At 39.4% G+C, this 22,070-nt stretch overlaps 1 protein-coding gene across 3 annotated transcripts in view; it reads left to right on the forward strand.

The window, feature by feature from the left end:
* The first annotated feature begins 1,925 nt into the window (after positions 1-1,925).
* SENP6 (SUMO specific peptidase 6) overlaps positions 1,926-22,070 on the forward strand; it is a 72,764-nt gene continuing 52,619 nt past the window's right edge. For 2 of the 3 annotated variants that reach the window (XM_041477445.1, XM_041477446.1), the window contains exons 1-2: positions 1,926-2,233; positions 20,515-20,608. In XM_041477445.1, the coding sequence (XP_041333379.1) occupies positions 2,185-2,233; positions 20,515-20,608 (143 nt within the window). In that variant the 5' untranslated portion in view covers positions 1,926-2,184. The remainder of the gene's footprint in view (positions 2,234-20,514; positions 20,609-22,070) is intronic. The other variant, XM_041477447.1, reaches the window with a different exon arrangement.

A 22,070-nucleotide genomic window follows, 5' to 3' on the forward strand; every position in this document is an offset into this window, starting at 1 on the left:
AAGAAAATCTTCTGGTTCCAGGCAAAGTTAAGAGGATCTGAAAAGATTTTGTAAGACTTGAGTGCTCTCAGTATTGCATTCCCTCACAAATACTTCTCAAATGAAAAAACAAACCATTCCAAGGCTGAGAATAGACAACTAATAAAAGTTTAATTAATAAGAATTTTGACTCTTGCATCCTTAAAGAGCTTCAACATAAAGGGAAAAAGAACAGTGCAGTGAGATGTAATTCTGGGCAGGTCTTTTCCGTAAAAAAAGTATATGTTAAATTAACAATCAAAAAGTCCAAAATCAACCATGCTTCTAGATTAACACTGATAGCTTATTCCCTTATCCCTTTTACTTTAAAAGGGTAATTTAATATATACTGCATCTCAGTTCACTAAAACTCTGAAGTTGTATTTGATACCTTGGTCAATGAATCCACTACTGTGCATTAAACATTTATTCCAATAATTCATAACTCTAAATCCTTAGTTTTTAAAAAATTCTGTAGAATTGTGTAGACCTGGATCAGTCTAGTCTCAACGATCAATAAGAACTTGTTTTTGTGGATTAATGCTGTAACCTCACCAGTGAATCCTCTAACTGGACAATGCCCCTCTGAAATACAAGACGGTATTTTTGAAAATTAGATTCTAAAATTTTTATTTTTTTTTTTAACTATTAGGTTTCTATTGAACAGATTATTGTCTTGGTTTCTTCGTAATTAGCTGGGACCAATTTCTCCTAATTGTTTCCCATTAATCTCATTACTAATGAAACAAGGATAGTTTGTGATCTCTCTTTCAGCAAGCCTTTTTTTCCCAAGGAGATTTTGAAGCCTGAGATTTGTAGATTTGCCAGCAGTGTTACAGCTTTTGGGACTCTTTCTAAGTACTTGCAAGCTCTGGTGGTGTGACGTAGCACTTGGGCAGCAGTCTGACATCTCCTGCTGTCTTCCAGACCGCTTTTTGCCTCTTGATTGCGTAAAAACTGAGCACTCTCGGAAGTATTTTAAAACACGCTTAGGTACATTCAGCAACAAAAATACCAAATTTAGAAGACTTAAAGGAAAACGACAATTTTCCTCTTTCTAGCCTTTAATCTTCATATGCACTAGGTGCTTTGATTTACCTAATTCAGGATTTCAGTCTACAAACAAGTCTTCAGTTCAAGCATATTTGGAAGCTCACTCTTCAGGGATCAGAAATGTTGGGAACCCAGGTACCTCAAACATTAGGATTCCCCAAATCTGCTGTAAAGTGGAAGGGGAGGGGGATAGGATAACCTGTCGAAGAAAGTATCTGGTTTTCCCTAGCTGTAGACTACCATAAACTATCTTTTAGTTTTAAAAGGATGCATGTTTTTTTGTATTTTGGCTTCACGGGAAAGCTTTTTAAAATGTAAAATCCATACAAGCTAGAAGTCAAATGTACCTGAGGCCATGACTTGCATTTTTACTTTAGTTGGCGTGGCAACGCTGTACATTTTGCAAAGTCCAACTTTTGGATTTGAATATGATTAGGCCACAGAAGATTTTAAGATCAATAGGAATCTTTGAATCTCGCGAAGACCTTTTCCCCGAGCTCGAGCGAGGTGAGAGGCCGGCGGGCCCCAGCGCTCCGCCATGGACTCCCGCACTCCTCTAACTTCATTCATTTTACCCGAGCCACCTCCTCGTCTCCCAAAAGCTGCTGCCTCCAGGCTGATGGAGGAGGGAGCGGGAGAGCCCGAGGTACTGCGGGGCGCAGCGCTGCTGCGGCCATTTTATCGTCCCGGGGCCGGGAAAGCCGGCGGCTCCCGCGGCGGGCGAGCCGCAGGTCGGGCAGGCCAGCGCCCTTCACGGAGGAGAGCGGCGGCGGCGCGCTCCGTGCCCTCGCCCTCCCGCGCTCTCGGGGACGCGTGCGGCGGAGCCGCGGCCAGGCCCGCCTGCCCCGACGGGCGCCAACGGGCCCGGCTCGCGGGTGCCGGCGGCGGGCGCGCTGAGGGAGGAGCGGGCGCGCTGCCGCCGCTTCCTCCTGCGCGGGGGCCGGAAGGCAGCGCGGCCCGGCAGCGGGAGAGGGCCGGGCCTCGGCGGTAGTGCCGCCGTTGCGGGTCAGCCACCCAGCCTTCCGCAGTGGGGGCGGGCAGGCCGGGGGAAGGGCCGGGCCCCGCCGCCGCGCTGGGCGATGGAGTGAGGGAGCGCTGCGCGGCAGCGGGAAGATGGCCGGTGGCGGCGGCGGCGGCTGCAGAGACAGCTTGTTTCTGGAAGGTGCGTGCAAGGCTGTGAGGAGGGAAATGTGGCCCGCGAGCCGCGTTTCCCTTCTGGCGACCAGTAAAGGGGCACGGCACAAACTGGGGAATGGGGGAGGGGGCGTGTGAGTTCATATGGGGTGGGGGGTGGGGGTTATGGGTCCCCTTTGGGTGCGACGACAATGAGAGGTGGCTTCGTGGTGGGGGAAGGGTGGCTGCCGTGGTGAGGTCTGGTGAAAAGAGACCTGCTTTTCAGGGAGGGCTTAGTGAGGGCGATTTGGTTCGTTTTTCTTTTTTCCTCCTTTCTTTCTTTTACTGTTCCGAGACGCTGGGAGTGCGGTGTTTCTTTCCTTTGTCGGGGCAGCGCCGAGAGCAGCCCGGGCTCGGTGCAGCGGCAGGACTGAGCCGTGGCTCGGCGGGCGGTGGGCTGGGGGCGGCGGGCAGGGGTAGCGCTGCCTGAGGGGACGCCGGGGCTGCATTGCCCTGCCCTCAGTCCGCTCCCAGGCCCCGGCCTAGCCCGTATTCTTTGGCCCCACCATAAAATAAGTCTTCGCCTGCTCCTAAAAGGCTCCTGTAAAGGTTTGGGACTGAGTTTAATTTTGTGAGGGGGGGTAATGCTTATAATTGTGATACGAAGGGGATGATGAACCTTATTGCCTGCATTTGAAAGAAACCTTTTGCGTTTGTAAAGCGCTCTTTTTTTTCTTCTTCTTTTTTTTTTTTTTTTTTTTGTTACACGGTTTAGGTGTCTTGAGGGGTTTTTTGTTTGTCACTATAAAGCTTTTAATTAAAATGCAAAAAGCCGCCTGAAATGGGGGTATTTTTAAACTGTTGAGTCTTTACAGTTTCATTGATACATCAAAAAATTTACTGCTGTAGCCTTGCAAAATTGCTATAAGCACATGTTCTGATGGCATAGACCAGTAGTCTGGTAAATTCTGCCAAATTACCATGATGATGACAAAAAAAAAAAAAAAAAAAAAAAAAATTAAGTACTCCTCATAAGCAGAGTTTTTCAAGTCAGGAATAAGTTTAGCATGGGAGATTTGTAGTACCTGTATTGCACAGAACATAACCTCTTGCAGATTTTCTTTTGCTGCAGGATGTTGGATATTGGCTTTTTATTACAAGATATTTTGGAATAGATGTACTGTGTGAACGAAATACTGCTTGTTGTTTTGAATAATTAATCTGGAATTTTGATGTTCAGAAATTCTGGTTAATAACAGCTGTCATGTTACCTCCCTTATACCTTTAAAGGATTTGGTGGTGAAATGCAGACACCCCATTTTTTTCCCGAAGTCTCCACAGACTATGATGAGGTTTGTGCAGACAGCTAGAAGTGTCAAGGTGATGACTAGTCACTGTCTTCTATGTGCACCTTGAGTACTTGCTGGCTGGTCACGTGGCTAAGAGAATATGCATTTCATATGCAATATTCACACTTTTTTTGCTTACGAATTCTTATTCCAACAGCAGGAGCAATACAATACTGGATAGCATCTCCATTTGAAGCTTTGGTGTTCCACAACGGATGAACTGAGTTATCAGCTGGTTTTGTGTTTCCCATTGTTTGGAGACATGTTCATTTTAGGACTGATGATGTGATAGAAACACTAAGAGTACAGCCACATATGAAGAAAATCTAGTGTAGATGGTGGTGACAAAAAATTTATGGGGGTGGCCCAAGTCCTAGTGGGACAGTCATACTTGGGCAGATTTAGTAAGAGCTGGTAAAATTTGTACTGATTTGAAGTAAAGGGAAAAGGTTTTCAGATGTTATTTGATAGGTACTTACTAGAGATATTTATAGAAAAAGTACAGGCATAGAAAATCTATAAATACATATATATACATGAGATTTTTGGCAATCTGCAGTCTGGAAGGGTAGCATATTAGATCAACCTAATGATGTTACCTAGAAGCACTGTTACCCTAAGGCTAGACAGGCAAGAGAGTGCCAGATTTGTGAAACAAGTATAGTGGGGACAGAAAAGGGGATTGAAGTGTGCAGAGCAGGAAATATGGCAACTTCTATTGCCCGATGATGGTTATTAATACATGAGCCTAGAGCTGTATCTGTAACTTGTCTGAGTGTGTATATTTCTTGGAGTCCTTTGAAGGCTGTGTAAGCAGCAACCAAAAATTGTTTACTTAATGTTTTCAGAGGTGTTTTCTCAAAAGATGGCAAAGGGAACAGGCAGGACTCCTCTGTCCATGCTTGCCTTAAATGTGCACAGTAGAAGTGTGGGCGAAATGGATGTCAGCTCTATCACCAGTTAAACTCAGTCTGAGGGACACTGTGCTGGTTGAATACGTACCTTCATGTGTGTATGTGTGTATGCATGCATGTACACAGACATTTCTGGTGCTGTCCTGCTTATGTTGACTATCAGTCAGACTTAAGAAAATGTACAGTTAAGTGAAATAAATTACTTTGCAGTATGACAGTTGTTCAGAATTTTGGTTTTGATTCCACATGTCCGGTGAGATACTGCTTTTCTTCTTTTCTTTCATTTAGTGTAACAGATGTTACTGTGAAGAAATATGTCTGTCATTCTACTGTAAGGGTGCCTCATCTTAACATTTTTATTATTCTCTTCTCCAGTAAAAACAAAATGGTCTTTCTGAAAGAATGATTGATTTGTTGCTTTTCTGGTAATACCATTCTTAAACATAGTGATTCATAGTGATTCATGTTTTTTGTCCAGTTCTGTGTATCTAATGTGCATAATTTTTTATGCTGTATTATATAGACTGTTTAATAGAAATGTGAAAAAGATCCCTAGGACCATAATGGACTCTTTTTAAAGCTGCATTTGTTAACATTCTGAAGCAGTGATAATAGTTGATCACATACATGTGGATATACAGAGCCTGCGTGATTACTTCACTTGAAGTGCCAGGACTGTTAGAAACGTGGAAAGTACTCTATTTTTGTTATTTAATCTAGATGCAAGTGAAATTAGTAAAACTGTTCTGAATTTGCTTTTTTAAAGTGATGTTTCAAAGTTATGGGCCGAACGTGGAGAAATTGCACTAACAAAGTATTTCTCTTACATGGAATTCTTTTCTGATGTGGAGGAGGAGAAGTTTAGTGATTAGAAATTTGTGTCTGCAGCAGTTCCTGTGTTTTTTAATTGATAGTCACATCTAAAATATAAAGAATGGCAGGCAAACTCATTTGGACTTAGGGTAGGAGGGATGTTAAACATGTGGGAGTGGAGAGTACTGTTGATCATTACCTTGGAGAAAAATTGCAGGAACTCTTGTTTTCTGACTCCTTCACTATTACTATTACAAGGAAATTATAATTTCTCTTTTCCAACATGAAATTTCAAGTTTACCTATGTTTGTGCAGTAGATAATAGGTAAACTTGAAAATGTTTTCCAGAATAAGGGAGAAATGTATTAGTCTTTCATATTATTTCGGTCTCCTGGTGATTACAGTAATGATGCCGAGAACCAGTATTGAATTTTGGAGAATTGAAAGGAGATCCTTTCTAAGGAATGTTGCCAGTCCCTAGCTTCAGAGCTGTTGGGATATTTCAGTGCAGTCGTGGCAGGAATTTGCTCAATTTTCATTCCTATTTCTTGGCTACAGGTTACGTAATAACAGTAAACAAAACTATGTGGTCTACCTGTTAGCAGGAGTAGTATAAACTTCACAGTTGTCTGCCAGAGGATTCCAGAAGACTGCTTTGTTCTTCTTTCAGTTCACATGTAAGGAATTGTCTTCACCAAAGCAAGAGTTGTAGACTTACGTATTTTCTTAAAAGTAGCTGAGATTCTGGGGTGGTAAAGAAACGTGCAGCTTTTGTGTATTAGTGTAGAGTTACAGACCTACCTTTTGAAGTGGTGGTAAGCCCCTCCTCTCTTTTTTTGTTTCTGTTTTTAATCATACCGAGAGATCTCTGACGGGAATAATACAAATTAGGAGGGTAGAGTGGAGTTCATATTCAGATAGAAGACTTGAAACATTTCTACCTGCCAGACTTTTCTACCTGCAAGACTCTTCTCTTTATTTTTCTCTTAACAGTGAAATTTAATTATTAATTATTGTAATTGTCTCTGATAAATCTCTGGTGCTTTGTTTGTGATCTAATGGAGATTGTGATTAGCTTAAAATGTGGGGAATAGTTGTTTCAGGTGTCATTGATCTTCTGTGTCTATATGAATTCCTGCTTTATGCTGTTGAATTCTTCTCTGGTTTGCATCTGTCCCATCAGTGTCCAGACAGCTTCTGTTTCTTCTGTTTTTCTTGAGAGGTTTTTTTTTTTAATGACAAAGTGTGAAGCCTGTGACTTCCATAGCTTGTTTATATATCCCAGTCCTTTGACCCATTCAGACTTTTTCCAGCACTACACATATATCTTCTTAGACTTGAAGAATGTTCAGCTGTCCTGTCCAGTGGTTTTGAGAATAGGAAACCTTCTGGCTTGAGTAACAGGTTGTTTTCTATGAATGAAACTCACTTGTTGAGAACTATTTCTCAACAAAGTCAAATTGAAAACATTTCTTACTGTCTTATTTTTTTATACATGCCAGACTAACTTGGGTGATAGGTGGCATGAAGTATTAGGAAAGACAGGGTGCTTCTTAAAGTATGTAGAAAGATACTAAAAATAAACCTAATTTATTTATTACTGCTCTATAACATATGTTGCAATATGCTTGGGAGCACATTGTAAGGTAAAAGCCTGTGTCCCAGTCCTCTTCCACATCATTGCCTCCTTAGTTTTGAGACAGGATTCTAGGAGCCCAGGCTTGTCCTGAGCTTTCTGAAGTGTAAAGGATCTGTGCACAATTTTCTCGTTTTCATTGTGGAGGCATTTAGTATTTGGTAGTTTTTCCTAAGTAGCTGCTGCTTTATAAGTTTTCTCAAAGTGGGACATAGACGCTTCTGGTGTTTGGTATGTCTCATTCACTATTTTCTGGCTCTTGGATTTGGTAGTAAAGCGCTACTCTTTCCTCAGAAAAAGTACAGAATTTCTAGTGGGTTCTAGTGGCAAAAAAAATTAGTTAAATGAGAATGTTCCTAAAAGAGATCCTTACACTCTTTATGTAACTATAAATAAAAAAGCAATAGTAATAACAAAAGTAGTAACATTAATACGTGGTGGGGTAGCGGACATTAAACCAACAGTTAGCAGATGTCATGCTTGCATAGATATGAGCCCATTTAGATATTTCAGTCTTTCCCTTCTTGTTCTATGTACAAGGATAAAACAAAATGGATTATTTATTTTAATGGTTTCAAGAGCAACTTTGGTTTTTATTACTGTTGTTTCTGGATGACTGTACATGGATTTTGGTGCAGCATCAGACTTCACCTAGTCCATAGTTTTAGCTTTGTCTCATAATTGAGGAGTATCAAAGTGTTTTGTGTTGTAGGAGATCCAATAATATGAGAATAGCCACTGAACTTGCCACTTTTAAGTATTGCTTTGTAAGAATATGAAGGTTTTTTGAGTCATCTCATAATTTTGCCCCCTTTCTTCCCAGTAACAGGATCACCTATTTCCAACCCCCTGCCATAGGCAAGGATGCCTTCCACTAGACCAAATTGCTCAAGGCCCCATGTAACCTGGCCTCAAACACTTCTAGAGTTGGTGCCTCCACAACCCCCTTGGGCAACCTCTGCAAGTGCCTTACCACCCTTAGTGACCTTGGCCAGTGCTTTCTTACAAGTAACAAACATGGTAGCGTAACTTTTATTTTTCCGAAACTTAAAACCCTCTTATTTACAGAGGTGTAAAGGTAATTTTTTTTTTTTTTTTTTACCTTACAGGTAAAAATACAGAAGTTCTGTGAAATTTGCTCACTCCATTAGGCAGGGAAGTCAAAATCAGTGTCCCTGAAGCGAAGATTTCAGTACTGCCTGAGCATGGTTCAGTTTGCTGCTCACTGGTGTTAGTTCCTTCAGTGGCTGAGCAGTCAGGGGTCAGGGCAGCGAGAGGACTGGGCACAGGACATCATATACCTTCATCTGTGTGTGTTGCAAAGAAGAGTGTGCAGGATAGCTTGATGCCGCAGTAGGCTGAGAATCCGAACAAAAATGGAGCTGTTGTGGTAGAGGATATTGTAGAGATACCAGGAACAAATCTGGGTTTGGGGAAAAAGGACAAATATAATTTTCTTATCTTGGCAGTTCTAAAAGGCACTTGCACTGGGGGTGAGGGGAGCACATGTGTTAAGTTCCTTTCTATTGGCCCATGTTTTGGCACTCACTTGGTTTCAGTTTGGAAGTTTTTTAAGGTAGAGGTAGTTTTACGTAGATTGAAACCTGTCTAATGCTCTGTACTTACTTTCTATGAAGAAAATTAAAGCATTAGTAAAATATTATTTTTCTTATTATATAGAATTAAATTTGTTGGCAGCTTTATCTTACACATTTAATTTTTAAAACATGTGTTCCTAACTTCTGTTTCTGTGTTCAGCAGCCTAGGATGCTTAATGCTTAATATCTTCAGGTTAAGATGACCTTAAGCTGTAATTAAGTCAGAATTGGTGTTTGAATGTCATGTTAGTGGGTGCGACTCCAATTTGGAATTAGAGCTGCTAGTACTCTCCACCACCCTGGAGACTTAACCACTTTCTTGCCAGAGAGATTGAACTTGCTCTGTTCTGTCTTGCCAGGTTGGTACTTTGCCAGACTTCTTTTGAATTTGCTCATTGAGGGGTAACTGGTAGATGCAGGACAATGGTTTGGATGGGGGAGAGCATACAGCCTCTCTTTGCGTGTGAGAAGAATAGGACATTTCCTGTTCCATCTCTGCCTAGTGATCTGTTAAGTCAGGCTAAGGTGTATTACATAGCTTCAACTTCGTAATAAGTGTTTTGGTATAAGAACAGCTTTATTCTGCCCAAGGACACACAATTATTTTAAATAGCAGGTTATCTTCTGTGAAGGACGAGATTATGGTGAAGGCTGGAGACTGGAGGGAATAAATTAACAGGCTGTGGTTATTTCTTCCCAGGTTGGTCAGCAGGCCTTTAAAAAGTTTTTGTTAACAGATAAGGGATGTAAGCACTGCATGAAGCAAGGAAACATTTCTCCATGTGTGTCCCAGTAATTCCTATGAAAGAAGAATTTGGAGTGAAAGATTTTGGGGTATCTTTCTTTGAGTTAATCTTGAGTGATTGTAGATGAAGAGCAGTGGTGATTCAAAACTGTGTTAAGCCCTCCTGGCTTTTTGTTTGTTTGTTTTCAGACCATATGTGCTGAAAGCAAAGTCTCCCTACTCATATCTCTGTGAGATTTTGTTTGTTTGTTTATTTTTATTAGAAGACTTGTCACAACAAAGTTTTAGGAATGAAAAATACCAATAATACTCTACTGGTGTGGTTAAACATATTACTCTACGACATGATTAATATGTAATCTTAGAAATTTATGTCTGTAAGAAACAGCTGCAAAATATTTATTTTATGAGTATGTTTTTGTTCAGTGTCAGACAGTTGTTTCATTTGTACTAAAATTCATTCTACTGATGTATTTTTATTAATGTCATAGGATATAATATTGTATTTATTTGACATGTACAATTTTTACGGCTCATTTAGCAAAATATGAGTATCCTGCTGATGACAGAATTTAATACGACATTCTAACAGAAAGATTATTCAAGAGCCCATTACATGAGAATTTGAACTATGCAGTAGATGTTAGGTTTCATATTTAGAATTGCCTTTGTAATTTCTGAGGCTCACTTGTAGAAACATTTACAAGAGTTCGTTGTAATTTTGTTTCTACTAAGGCTTACTGCTTAAGAACAATTTAAGGATCCTTTACAATTGGGAGTAAACTTTCAAAAGTGAACTTTGGGACTACGCTGGCCCAGGTCATTGTGATTGTATATACCTGGCCCTGGGACAACAAAACTTGCGTGGAGATTTTACAGCTCCGCCATAAGGCAAGTATGTTGTAGCTGAATCTTTACTTGATAAATACAACAAAAAACTATCTGTCATTGATAAAGTAAAAAGTTCTTTGTCATGTAGCAAAGCCTATGTTAGATGAAAAAGGCACTGCTCGTTAGGTGGAAGAAATGCTCTGTGCCCTGTGATAGAAAGAACTTATAGATCAAGGTAAGCAGAATGTTTCTTTGGATAGAGGTGGCTGAAACTCTGGCTGCAGGATGGTCACTTAAGAAGTTCAGTGTTTTCTTTAGCTGTCTTTGGAGCGCTCTTTCTTGCAAAGTATTTTTATAACTAGGTTCAATTAGCAGGCTGGCATGTGTTATTTTATTAAAATTTAATTGATAACCCATCTTCATTTTTATTGCTTTTATGAGTAGTTACTGAGAAAATGTTTGTTTTTCATGGGATGTTAAAGTGATTTTTTAGCTTTTTAACAAATAAAACCTGCTTAGTGGATCTTAGTGTACTGTGACAGTTACCAGTTGTCAGTGCTCCTCAGACTCATTGCTGTTAGGTCTGGAGAGGTTTGGTACTTCTATTACAAAGATTTCTGTGATCTTAATGCAGTATTCTAGTTGCATTATTTCACACCTTGCTGCATTGATGATTGCTAATTGAAAGGGAGTTAAAGTAAATAGTGTATCTAGTCTGAGCAGAAGGTTGTTGCCTATATTTGTGTTGCATTTCTCTGATTTTTTTTTTTAAGAGACATAATGTACATAGATCTTAACTGTATGTGAATTTGCAGAGTCATAGCAAGACCCTGTGTGTGGGGCCATACTGTATGGCCACGCAAGGAATTGTGCCTGCAGTTGACAACACAGCCAGGCCCACTGCCGGGTGCTTCTCAGAGGGACAGAGCTCTGCTGCCCCTCCCAGAGACAGTGGGCTCCAGCTGTGCTGCAGTCAACACTGGCACTTCACTGGCTTCATGGCAGGTTGGCTGGAGGAACTGCATTGACAGAAAACTAATCTTTGGGGTGAGGAGAAGTGTTGGTGGAGCTAGTCTGTTCCTTTTCAGCCATGTTAGAAACCCACCTCAGCTGACTGCCGCCTTGTATGGGTATGAAAGCTTGCCGGTGTCTCTAGGAATTGGAGAAAACTCCAGGTATTTAGCCTTTACAGAAGGGCAAATGCAAATATTTTTCTTGCCACATAGTTTAACTAACTCTTTCATCATCCTTTCCCTACTTATTTTCTGAAATGTGCGTTTTTCATGTGACCAAATATTTGAGGTTTTTTAATTGAGATTGTTGAGCATTTTCTTTGTATGCTTTCTTTGCTGTCTGTTTCATGTGAATTTTGAACAATTGACAACATCAAAGAGGTGTCTTGCTCTTTTGTTCTACTTTAATTACATTTAGACTTTCTTCTTATGGAAGAAACATTTATTGAGGAAGTATTCAAGACCAGGCTGGATGGGGCTCTGAGCAGCCTGGTCTAGATGAATGTCTCCCCCCTGACTCATGGCAGCAGGGCTGGCAATAGATGATTTTTAAGGTCCCTTCCAACCAATACCATTCTGTGATTCTTCTGTCCTGCATATGCAAGTTAAGTCCTTGCAGAGATTGTGGAACCTTTCTGGACTTTTAATTTCTGTATGTTTTTATAAAGGGGATAGTATCTATCTGACATCATTTATGAAACTTCACATACTTCTGGATAAAACCAGAAGTATTAAATAGTACAAATTCTTTTTTTTCCTTCTTCTTGGTATGTAGATACAGTGCTTTATTTCAACCTGATATTCCAATTTCTGCAGCAAACGTGGAAACTTTCTCGAGGTGTCAGTTGCCTAATTTCCAGGTAGTTTGGCTAGGTTATTAATCTTACTCTGTATGTAACTGCCTTTCAGCACTTTCTAAAAATAGATTGCCATTTGTTTAGTGCTGCTGTATTCTCAGTTGCACAAGCTTAGGTTTTATGTGAAGATGGATCCCATGGTGCATAACAAAGTGTGCAAATCACATGCATAATATACTATAAGGTTTCATGCTGTGTTTTGCTCATCTTCTAAAACTATTCCAGTGTTCAGAATTTGAGATCATCTTTGATTAATGTAATATACTGATTTGCCACAGAAAGTGTATTCTGGAATTCTTGTTCAACTGTCGTCTTTCTCGAAATGGCTTGTTAGCTTTATATAATTTTTCATATTTTGAGAGTGAATTGGCAGTTCAGAAATTGTTCTTAGGCTAACCTCACCTTTTATCCTCTATTTTTATCTATAAAATAGGAAAATAGCTCTCTTAGACTTAACTTTCCTTAAAAACAACAAAACTTCCTTCCTAATTTCTGAATTTTTGGTGTATCTCCAAGTCTAGCAATAGAGGTCTTAGGTAAGTAAAGACTTCATAATTCTAAAGATGAAAAAATTACTTTATTGTTTGTTTCTCCTTTTGTCCCTGTTTATTGTTGGCTCCTGCTTTTGATGTTACTCAAATTATTTTACTTGTGTAGAAAGTTTGAGTGGGATTCAGATTTACTCAGAGAGGTAAAAGAAGAAAAGTGACTGTGAAGACTCCTTTTTGGAAGTTCTTGTGATGGGGGTGCAGTTGCTCTAGGGCTTACTTTGCACCTGTGAACAGTCACTGGTTTTACCTGACTCGATTCGGATGGCTTGGAACATCCTGTTCAAGCCAGACCCAGTTAGAGCAGATTGCTCAGGGATTTGTCCAGTCTCTATTGCCTCTCAGGTCAATGTGGTCTACTCTTGAGCACACACGTGGTAAAGAGTAAGTTCTGTCTTTTGCAGACTAGCCTGTACTTCACCAGGTCATCCTAGTTGCCCTTCTTGAAGGGCAATGATGTTTTTCCAGTCTTTGGGTACAACTGGCTGAAGTGTTCCTTAATCACATCTTCCTTGAGAGTGGGTGATACTGCATTCTCACAGATTCTGCTGAGAGAGGTGAGGAACTGTGAAGTCAGAAGACAGAACTTAGCAGTGAAATGTGGGATGACAAAAAAATGGATCATCTTCTTAATTTTTTTTTAATGTCTTTTGTCATTATGTTTCTGTCTCATTGAGCAGAAAATGCCCACAATTTTCTGTAGCATTCCTTTTGTTGGTGGTGTAGACAAAGAAGGCCTCTTGAAGTAGTTTTGCTTTGTTTTCTGATGCTGTCATAAGGGCACCATCCTTGGGTGGGGTAGATACTTCTACACCTCTGTTGAGAGAATCAGTAGAAAAGGTGAAGAAGCATTAGTTGTCCATTGTGTGGTTATCACTGCTGTCTAACCAGATAAACTTTCAAAGGCATCACAAAGAAAATGTTTAACATACTTCAAAGCTCTATCCTTTCATCCTCCTCTGTTACTCCTTGTTAATACTTAAAAAATGTTAAACAGTTCAGCAAATGATCAAACTTAGGCAGTTCTGTGTTCTTCAGTCCTGTCATCAGTGCAATAACCTGCAATGTAAGCAGCCCAGTGCGCTTACAAGCCCTGAAAAAAACCCAGTCATTTACCAGAATATGCAGATGATTTCCATCTTTAAAGTACATAACTTACAAAAATGCTTTTGCTTTTCAGGGACATGAACACTTTTGTCCAGGAATGAATGCTCTGTATTTATCATTGTTTTCTGTGGACATCAAGTTCTTGGAAGGGTGTGGGTGTTTTTGTTAGCCAGCTAAGAGATTGAATTCCCTTCACGTGCAAAGGAATGTCTGTGCTTGATATCCATTACACTGGTATCATAGAACTTCATTATTAAACTCTCTGCTTCATGTAATATCTCGGCTACTGTGAGGTTATGATTACGGCCCGTTATTAGAGGTGCTTTTGACTTGCCTTTTTTTGCCTCTGCAGCTAATTTAGGGAGTAGAAAGTTAAAGCATCTTTTAAGCACTAGATCTTTAAATCTGTACTTATAAATGTAGATTAGGCTACAATTCCATAGAAATTTCCTTGGTATCCATAGTACTTGGGATAGTTTCAGTTCCTGGAGGGACCTTACCTCTGCTGTGCTGTCACAGCTCACTGTGTTAGTGTGTTGAACAGCAGGAGGGACCTGATATGGTTGAAAAATAACTTTTCCCCTCCCCCGCTGCTCAAGGGGTTCTTGCCTGAATTCGTTTCCTTCCCCAGGTTTTCTGTCAGTGCTGACATATGCAGGGTGCAGGACAGGAGCGAAAATCGGCAACTCTTAGGAAGAGTGGGGGGCCTGTAAAATCTTCATGTAGTGCTGCTTCAGACTGTGAAAATGCAACCTCACTGTGGTTACACAGTTGATATAGTGGAGCTGATGGTATCAAAGCTGGAAGATAAAAAGCTGTTTTGCATAGAAGCCTGTCTGGAAGAATAATGAAGCAATGGGGAAAGTAAACCAAAAAATATTTCTGTGTCAGAGTTTTATGAGTACTTGCATCCTCTTAACAATATATCTGATGACTCTAAATGAGCAACAGATTAGAAAGCTTAGAAGCATTCTTTTTCATTTATTTAAATATGAGTCTGGATGAAGGCAATGATTCTGAGTACATTTAAATTAATTTACATTTTCTGTGTGAGCACTGCAGTATCTGATAAGTTGGTTGCAGTTGTGATGGTGTAAGCATTTGTGAGATGAGGCTTGCAGTGTTTCTTTACCAGCAACTGGGGAAAAATAATGTAAACTTCAAGTCTTCCTGAAAAAGCATGTGGTCCTGAACCTAACCTTTTTTTGATCTAGATTGTGTTTAGAATTGGTTCTTGTACACAAAGAAATAGATGAGATTTCAACAGATGAAAGACTTACAGAAGTTTCTATGTGTGCAGTAGAAACCTTGAAATCTCTGCTATTGTGTTGTGAGTGGTGGTAGGGAGTTATTTTGGCAAACCAGTGATATATATGAAAAGGTTACTTTCCTAGGAAAGTTGATCTTTGTGTGGACAGTAAATGCATCTGGCTCCTTTGGTGAGTTGATCTGAGAGAATCATACAACTCTTAGGTGTGAAAGTGATCTTAAAGAGCATCTAGTTCCAATGCCCTTTCTGTGGACAGGGATACCATTCACTAGATCAGGTTGCTCAAGGCCCCATCCAACCTGACCTTGAACACTTCCACGGGTGGGCATCCACAGCCTCTCTGGGCAACCAGTTCCAGTACCTCACCACCCTCCCAGCAAAGCATTTCTTAGTGCATCTATTCCAAACCTGCCCTCTTTCAGTTTAAAACCACTGCCCCTTGTCCCATCACTGCCTGTCCATATAAAAATCCCTCTCCCTCCTTTTTATAAGATACTTAAGGTACTGCAAGACTGCAGTAAGACTTTTTTAAGTCTTCTCCATGCTGAACAATCACACCTCTCTCAGCCTGTCGTTGTAGGAGAGCTGCTCTCACCCTCTGATCATCTTTGTCCTCCTCCTCTGGACCCACTCCAACAGATCCATGTCTTTCTTGCATTGAGGACCTCGGAGCAGGATGCAATACTCCGGGTGGGGTCTCACAAGGGCAGAGTCATCTCCCTCAACTTGCTGGCCACTCAGCTTTTTATGCAGCCCGGGGTACAGTTGGCCTTCTGGACTACCAGTGATCACTGTTGGCTCATATCCAGTTTTTCATCCATGAGAACACCCAAGTATTCTCCAGAGGGCTTCTCTCGGTGATTTCTTCTCCCAGTCTGTACTGGGAGAAGAAATCACTGGCATGTCCCCAGAAGAAATGTCTGGGATTTCCCCAACTCAGGTGCAGTACCTCGCTCTTTGGCTTGCTGAATTTCAAGGGAAAGCCCACTTCTCAAGTTTGTCCAGGTGCCCCCTGGATGGCATCATGTCCTTCCACTGTGTCAGCTGCACCCCTCAGCTTGGTGTCACCTACCAGCTTGCTGAGGCTGCATTTGCTCTCACCATGTCATTGAAGACATGAAAGAGAACCAGTCCCAGGAGTCAGGAGAGACCTGAGGGATGCCACTTGTCACCAGCTGCCACCTGGAAACTGGCTGTAGTTCGCTGGCTGCATCCATCCAGCCAGTTCCTTACCGGCTAAAAAAATGAGTCCATCCATGTCTTTCCAATTTGGAGATAAGGACATTATGTGTAACCATATTAAAGGCCTTACAGAAGTGTAGGCAGATGGCATCTGTCAGTCTTTCCTTGTTGACCATTGCTGTTATTCCATCATAAAAGGCCACCAGACTGGTCAGGCATGATTTGCCCTTAGTTAAGCTGTGGGCACTGCCTTGAGTCACCTTCTTGTCTTGTATGTGCCTTAGCCTGTCTTCTAGGAGGATGCTCCATGGTTTTCCCAGGCAGAGGTGAGGCCCTCTGATCCTCTGCAGCTCCCCACTGCTACCAAAATCTTGCCACACAAGCCCAATACAGCATCACATACAAAACAATAAAGCAATAGGGATGTTTTTCTAGTGAGTTGTAGTATAGATTGGTACGGAATAATTTGCCTTAGAGGCGCAAGGTACAAGACATGAAAAAAACCAAATCTTCCAGGGTGATGTCTTTTGCTGGACACTAACATTTTAGTAAATACTGTGTATGTCACTTCTCATTTAGTGTTTTAGGCAGAATTTTAACAGATTCTTTTTTTTTGCAACTGCAAAATTTTGCTCTTGTTTCATGGATATTCACTATGAAGTTTTTTTCCTTTCGTTCCGGAACTGCTTAGTGACACTGTTGAATGACAGTTACTCCTTCTGAAGGAGTTTACAAAAGAGTGTCCACACACAATAATTTAAATGTGTTGATTTGCTTGCTGACATTGTCCTACAGGCATATTTTGCTTTCTAATCCAAAATGTTATAATTGTGTTTTACACAAAAAGACTGTGTGAGGATTTTTAAAAGTGTGGCTTCAGGGTGTGGTTAATAATGACAAATGTCCTAATGAAACACACCATTTTTTCAGGAAATTTTTTAATTGACTAGTTAGAAATTACATGTAACTGTTGTTTAAAAAAGCAGTGAAATTTGTCGGCTACACCTGTGTAACTTCTTTAGTTAAATTCCAGGTACTTTCTTGGGCTCGGAACTGATACCTCCCTTGGTGTAACAGCACCAAAGGGATTTAGTAGTGGGAGGAAAAATGAGAGTGAAATCTGCCTCCAGCATGCTGCCTGTCTTAGCAGAGGTACAGGGATTACCTTCTCTTGACATAGTATCTTAGGGTTACCTCTGCTTTTTTGAATATTTTCACGTCTGGGTATGGATGTGCCTTGTTGATTAAAAAGACCTTGAATAGTGCACATAATGAAAATTTTATCATTGGGGTTCCAAATTTAAGTCTTCGTACAAAACAGTCAGCAGCTTAGCCTTAGTAAAAGATTACTTGTTATCCACTTAAAACAATTAAAAATCCTGTATGGAATCAGATACCAAGTGGCTGTTCAGATCAAGTAACTCAAGTGAACACTCTGGCTAACATGATGGTGTACTTCTAGATTTACATTTTTGTTAGGACCAAGAGTGCTAGAGAGAGTGCAAATTGATCCAGAGTTGAATGAGCAGAACTGGGATGCTGAGACATTTTCCATGGATGGCTGCACTGATCAATAGCAGTGGATGAACTGTCCAATACAAAAATGCTTAATTAAAAGAAGAATTACAGAAAATACTAAAAAACCTTTTGAAACAGAAAGAAAATATGCTGCTGGAGTGTAAAATACTTGTAGCCAGCTTGGGAGTTATTTAAAGGTATAGGAGGCTTACAGCATGCATGCTACTTGTTTATGTAGATTTCAAAAGCTCCCCAAATGCTAAATGCCTGGCTAAGCAGCAGAGTAAGATATAACATCTGAAATAAACTTCATAGTTCTTGAATCAGATCTTTTATCTGAGTAATGAAAATAAATAATAATAAAAAAGCTGGTGGATTTAAACTGTAATTATAGTGAGGTGGGAAAAAAATTGATTAGTAACTCCCAACAGACATAAAAACTATTGTTAGGTATTTCTTCAAACTCAGCAGGAAAGTTTGAGGAGTGTCTGGAGGATCAGTAGACAACCCAATTGAAAAAGGTGGCTTTGGAGTATATAAGGTCAGAGCTGAATAATGGAATTGCTTGCACTCACTTTGGCAACACTTAGAGAGCTCTTCATGCCAGAATGTTTCTTAATAAGGAATGTGACAGAGTGTACGACTCAAAATGAAGCATCAGTGGAAGAAATTGCAGTACATTGAGCAAACTGTGAACAAGGCAGCATGATCAAATGGCATTCATCCAAGTGTTGTAAGAGGAACTGGGGGATAAAGGAGCTAATGACTGCAGTGTGTTGCTTGTGGTTAGTATCATATTTCTGCTACAGGTAAAGAGGGTAGCTAGCGTGATATCAGCATTTTAAAAAGGCAGTGGTGGTATTTGAGGAACTTTACATCAGTGAGTTTTGTGACCATGGAACCTGAATACATGGAAATTATAATGGAGACTAGAATTTATTTCATTGTTCCCTCTGTAAAGTCATTTATCAAAGGCTTTGGAAGAGGCTGAATTACCTCTGAATAAAATGGAAAATTTTATAGGAAACGGTTGGGAAGATTTAGAAAAAGAGGGCAAAAAAGGTTTGTTTTGTTAATAGGAGTAACCAGTTGAATTGCACAAGGATCTCTAACATTGGTGGACAGTTATAAGGAAAAGGGTATGATAGCCAGGTGACCAAATTAGTAGATGTTTAAATATACTTGGGTTAGTATAATGTCTAGCTATTTAAAAAAAGTTGTAAATGCTCAGGTTTTGAGTTATGTGGGTTGAAATTGTACATGAAATTCTGTGTAGGTAAATGTAAAGTAATCTAAGCCAATGAGAAGTAAAAAAGGGGCATTTTTGAAGGTAACAATTGGCTCTGAAGTGCTTCTTCCCCAATCATGAGTGAAAGATGGAATTACCTGGTACCTAAAGATCAATGCAGTTGTCCTTTGCTGTAAATCTTTACAGCAAATCCACTGTAAAGATTTACTAGGAAAGGAACAAAGAACAAAATAGAAACAACATTCTGCATCTGTAGAAATTAGTGAGATGTATGCATTTCGAGTATTCCTCATGGTGTGTGTATCCTCGTCTCAAGAGGGTACAGTAGACTAGAAGAGGTTCAAAGAGAATCATAAAGAGGGATTTAAAGACTTGAAACAGCTTTAACGTGAGAAAAAATTAAGCTGACTCATTTTTTTTCTTGTTCTGCCTGGGAAAGGAAGACCATGGAAGAACACAACAGGAATCTATGCAATCATGAGGGAATAGGGAAGGGTTACTTATTATTGTCTTCCCGAGTACATGGACTGGAGAAGTAGAGTACTAAGACCAAAAGGTGCCAGATTGAATCAGAATCAACAAAAGGAGATACTCCTGTAATTAAGCTGAGGTACTTTCTGCTGCAAGATGTTGTTGGTTCTGTACAGCAGTCTTGATTAAAAAACAAGCAGGGAGAGGAAAAAGGTAGGAAAAGCTGTTAAAATATGTGTTTAACTTATTCACCCATGGCTCAGGAAGCCTGCAGTAGGTGCAAGTAGTTGGAAGCAGAGCTTGAGTATGCAATAAATATTTCTGTATGCATTGTTTATACTTTATCCTAGACATGTGTTGTTGTTGTGATTTTCTAACTCTTTTCTGTCAGAGTATATAAATTTCATTCATTATTTCTAAATGCATTTTCAACAGTGTAAAGACAAATGTGGTAAGAAAAACCACACTTAAACCATAATCAAAGCAGCTGTATAGTTTGTCTCACACAGAATTTGTGTGAGACAGAGCTTAATTGCAGTATTCAGGGCCCAGGGGGAGCTTTAATGAGTGCTGTCTCCATGCTCTGGAGCACCTTCACTTAAGATTACCCCATGCTGTGATATTATATGAAAATCTCCATAAGGGTGGATATTGTAGTAGAGAGATCTGAAATTTTATGTAGTATGACAGAAAGTTTTTACTTAGTTGATGCTAACACTGAAATTTTAATTTTCACTGTATGTTAGTTCAGGTCAGTGACAGATGTTGAATTAAAAATCCAGCACATTAAGTTGAAATTGTAGTTCAGACAGTTCGGAACTGTTGCTTTTATATGGAAAAATTCAGTATATATTTGGTTATTAGTCATGTAAGCAGTACATTTTAGGACCCTTTCTGCGTGTGGCATAGAGTTCATATCAGAGAAACTAGCCTTAAATTTATGGGTATCAGTAAAACAGTTGAAAATAGCTACTACACAATCTCAGGTCATAATTTTTAATAGCTTGCTAACTTACTGCTAATAAGATGTTGACAGATACTTTTATTTATTTAGGGAAATAATAATCACCACTGCATTGATGGACTTACTGATCAAATGATAGTTAAACACTGATGTCAATAAAATAATTACTGGGGGAAAATACATGCATCTGGTTTACTCCTCTAGTTTGTGTTGATTAATAACTCAGCTTGAAATCAAGACTTATCTTAACTTGTTCTCATTTCAGCTTTGGATAGATCACAGTCCAAGAGAGATGGAGGTTTTAAAAGTAATTGGAGCTTTGATCATGCAGAAGAAAGTGAAGGAGATGCAGAGAAAGAGTAAGGATGCTTTTATCTAGGCTATTTAAAGTATAAATGTTTATTTATAATTAAGTACTTATTTTTTAAATTTATTTATAAGAAACAGTATCTAATATTTTAAACTTTCAGTGATTAAGAAAGAATATTTCAAATAAGTTATTATTTTAAATAGTATTGCCAAATAGGAGTTTATTATAATGTAAGCTTTATTGGGAAAATGGGGCTTACAACATGGGGCACAGTAGATTTCACAAGAGTTGCAGTTGTCTTTGGAGCTTCTGTGTAAGTCTAAGGAACACAGACAAGCAAGATGTGAACATGCAGAATAATGAACTTGATAGGTAGGGTATCCAAGCAGCTTCAGCTTTTCCTTTCTTTAATGATGATGCTACTCAGAACTTGACAGTTATGGTTCACGTTCTGCAGTAGCTTTAGGCCTTCATCAAGTTAAACTGAGCTTAAAGATTCTAGGTTTTTCTTCCTCTGCGTTATTTCACTGAATGGAGTTAAGACTGGTTTTTTTTTTTTCCTTATAACTTAATCCTTTACTTGGTATGTTTGGATTTTGGCTAAAACTTTAATCCCCTGTGTATAGTTTGAATGCATACTTTGTCCTTGTGACATTTTATTGTTACTAATATATTTTCTCAATACGAACGTATTTATTTCCGAAATGACTAATTAATTGTTAAAAGAACAAGTGTCATATGCAAAGAATTCCTGTCAATTTATTTGTTGTTCTTAGATATTTGGAGAGTAGACCCTGCAAATTTAAAAGGTATGCTGTGGTTCTCTAGTAAGAAGTCGCTGAATCCTGTGATTAAGTACAAAAATAATTCACATATGAATTTGTATCATCTAATATTCTGCCAAACACTATGCGTTGGAAGGGAAGTAGGAAAGTAGACATAACCACAGAGACTGCAGCAGCAGGCTATGCTGTAATCTTAATAAAACATTAAGAAATGTGAAGTTTTAGTAATTAAAAAATGAATGCAGAAGTTCATTAAAGTATGAGGTAAGCATCAAGAGCTCTTGTCAAAACAGAACTCTACTGGAAGTTAACACTTTTTAAAGGGTTCACAAACTAAGGGCATTTTAGTTTTATAAAATTAAGGTCGTGTTGTTCCCTAGCAACTTTATATCCATTTGTAGTGCATACAAATATGTTCTAAGGGCAGTACATACCATATAGTTACTGTTTCCATTTTACTTGCCTTCAGAAATAAGTCACATTTGAAAACATAGCAGCTTTTTTTTCTACTAGCAATTTACTGCTGTTCTCCATCAGTCTCCAGCTGTTGTTGACTTAAGAAAATAGAAGGAAAAATGTAATGATGCTAAAAATAAAAGTTAGAAAAATTATTATGAAACATAATGTTAATGTAATTGTATCTGATTTTAAGGTTGTATGTCTGGGTGATTTTTCATTTCTTTCAAATATTCTCTACAATAAGCAGTTTTCCCACAGCTAGAATTG

The sequence above is a fragment of the Pyrgilauda ruficollis genome, unplaced genomic scaffold (genome assembly GCF_017590135.1).
Source record: "Pyrgilauda ruficollis isolate IOZ18807 unplaced genomic scaffold, ASM1759013v1 scaffold40, whole genome shotgun sequence".
Lineage (NCBI taxonomy): Eukaryota > Metazoa > Chordata > Aves > Passeriformes > Passeridae > Pyrgilauda > Pyrgilauda ruficollis.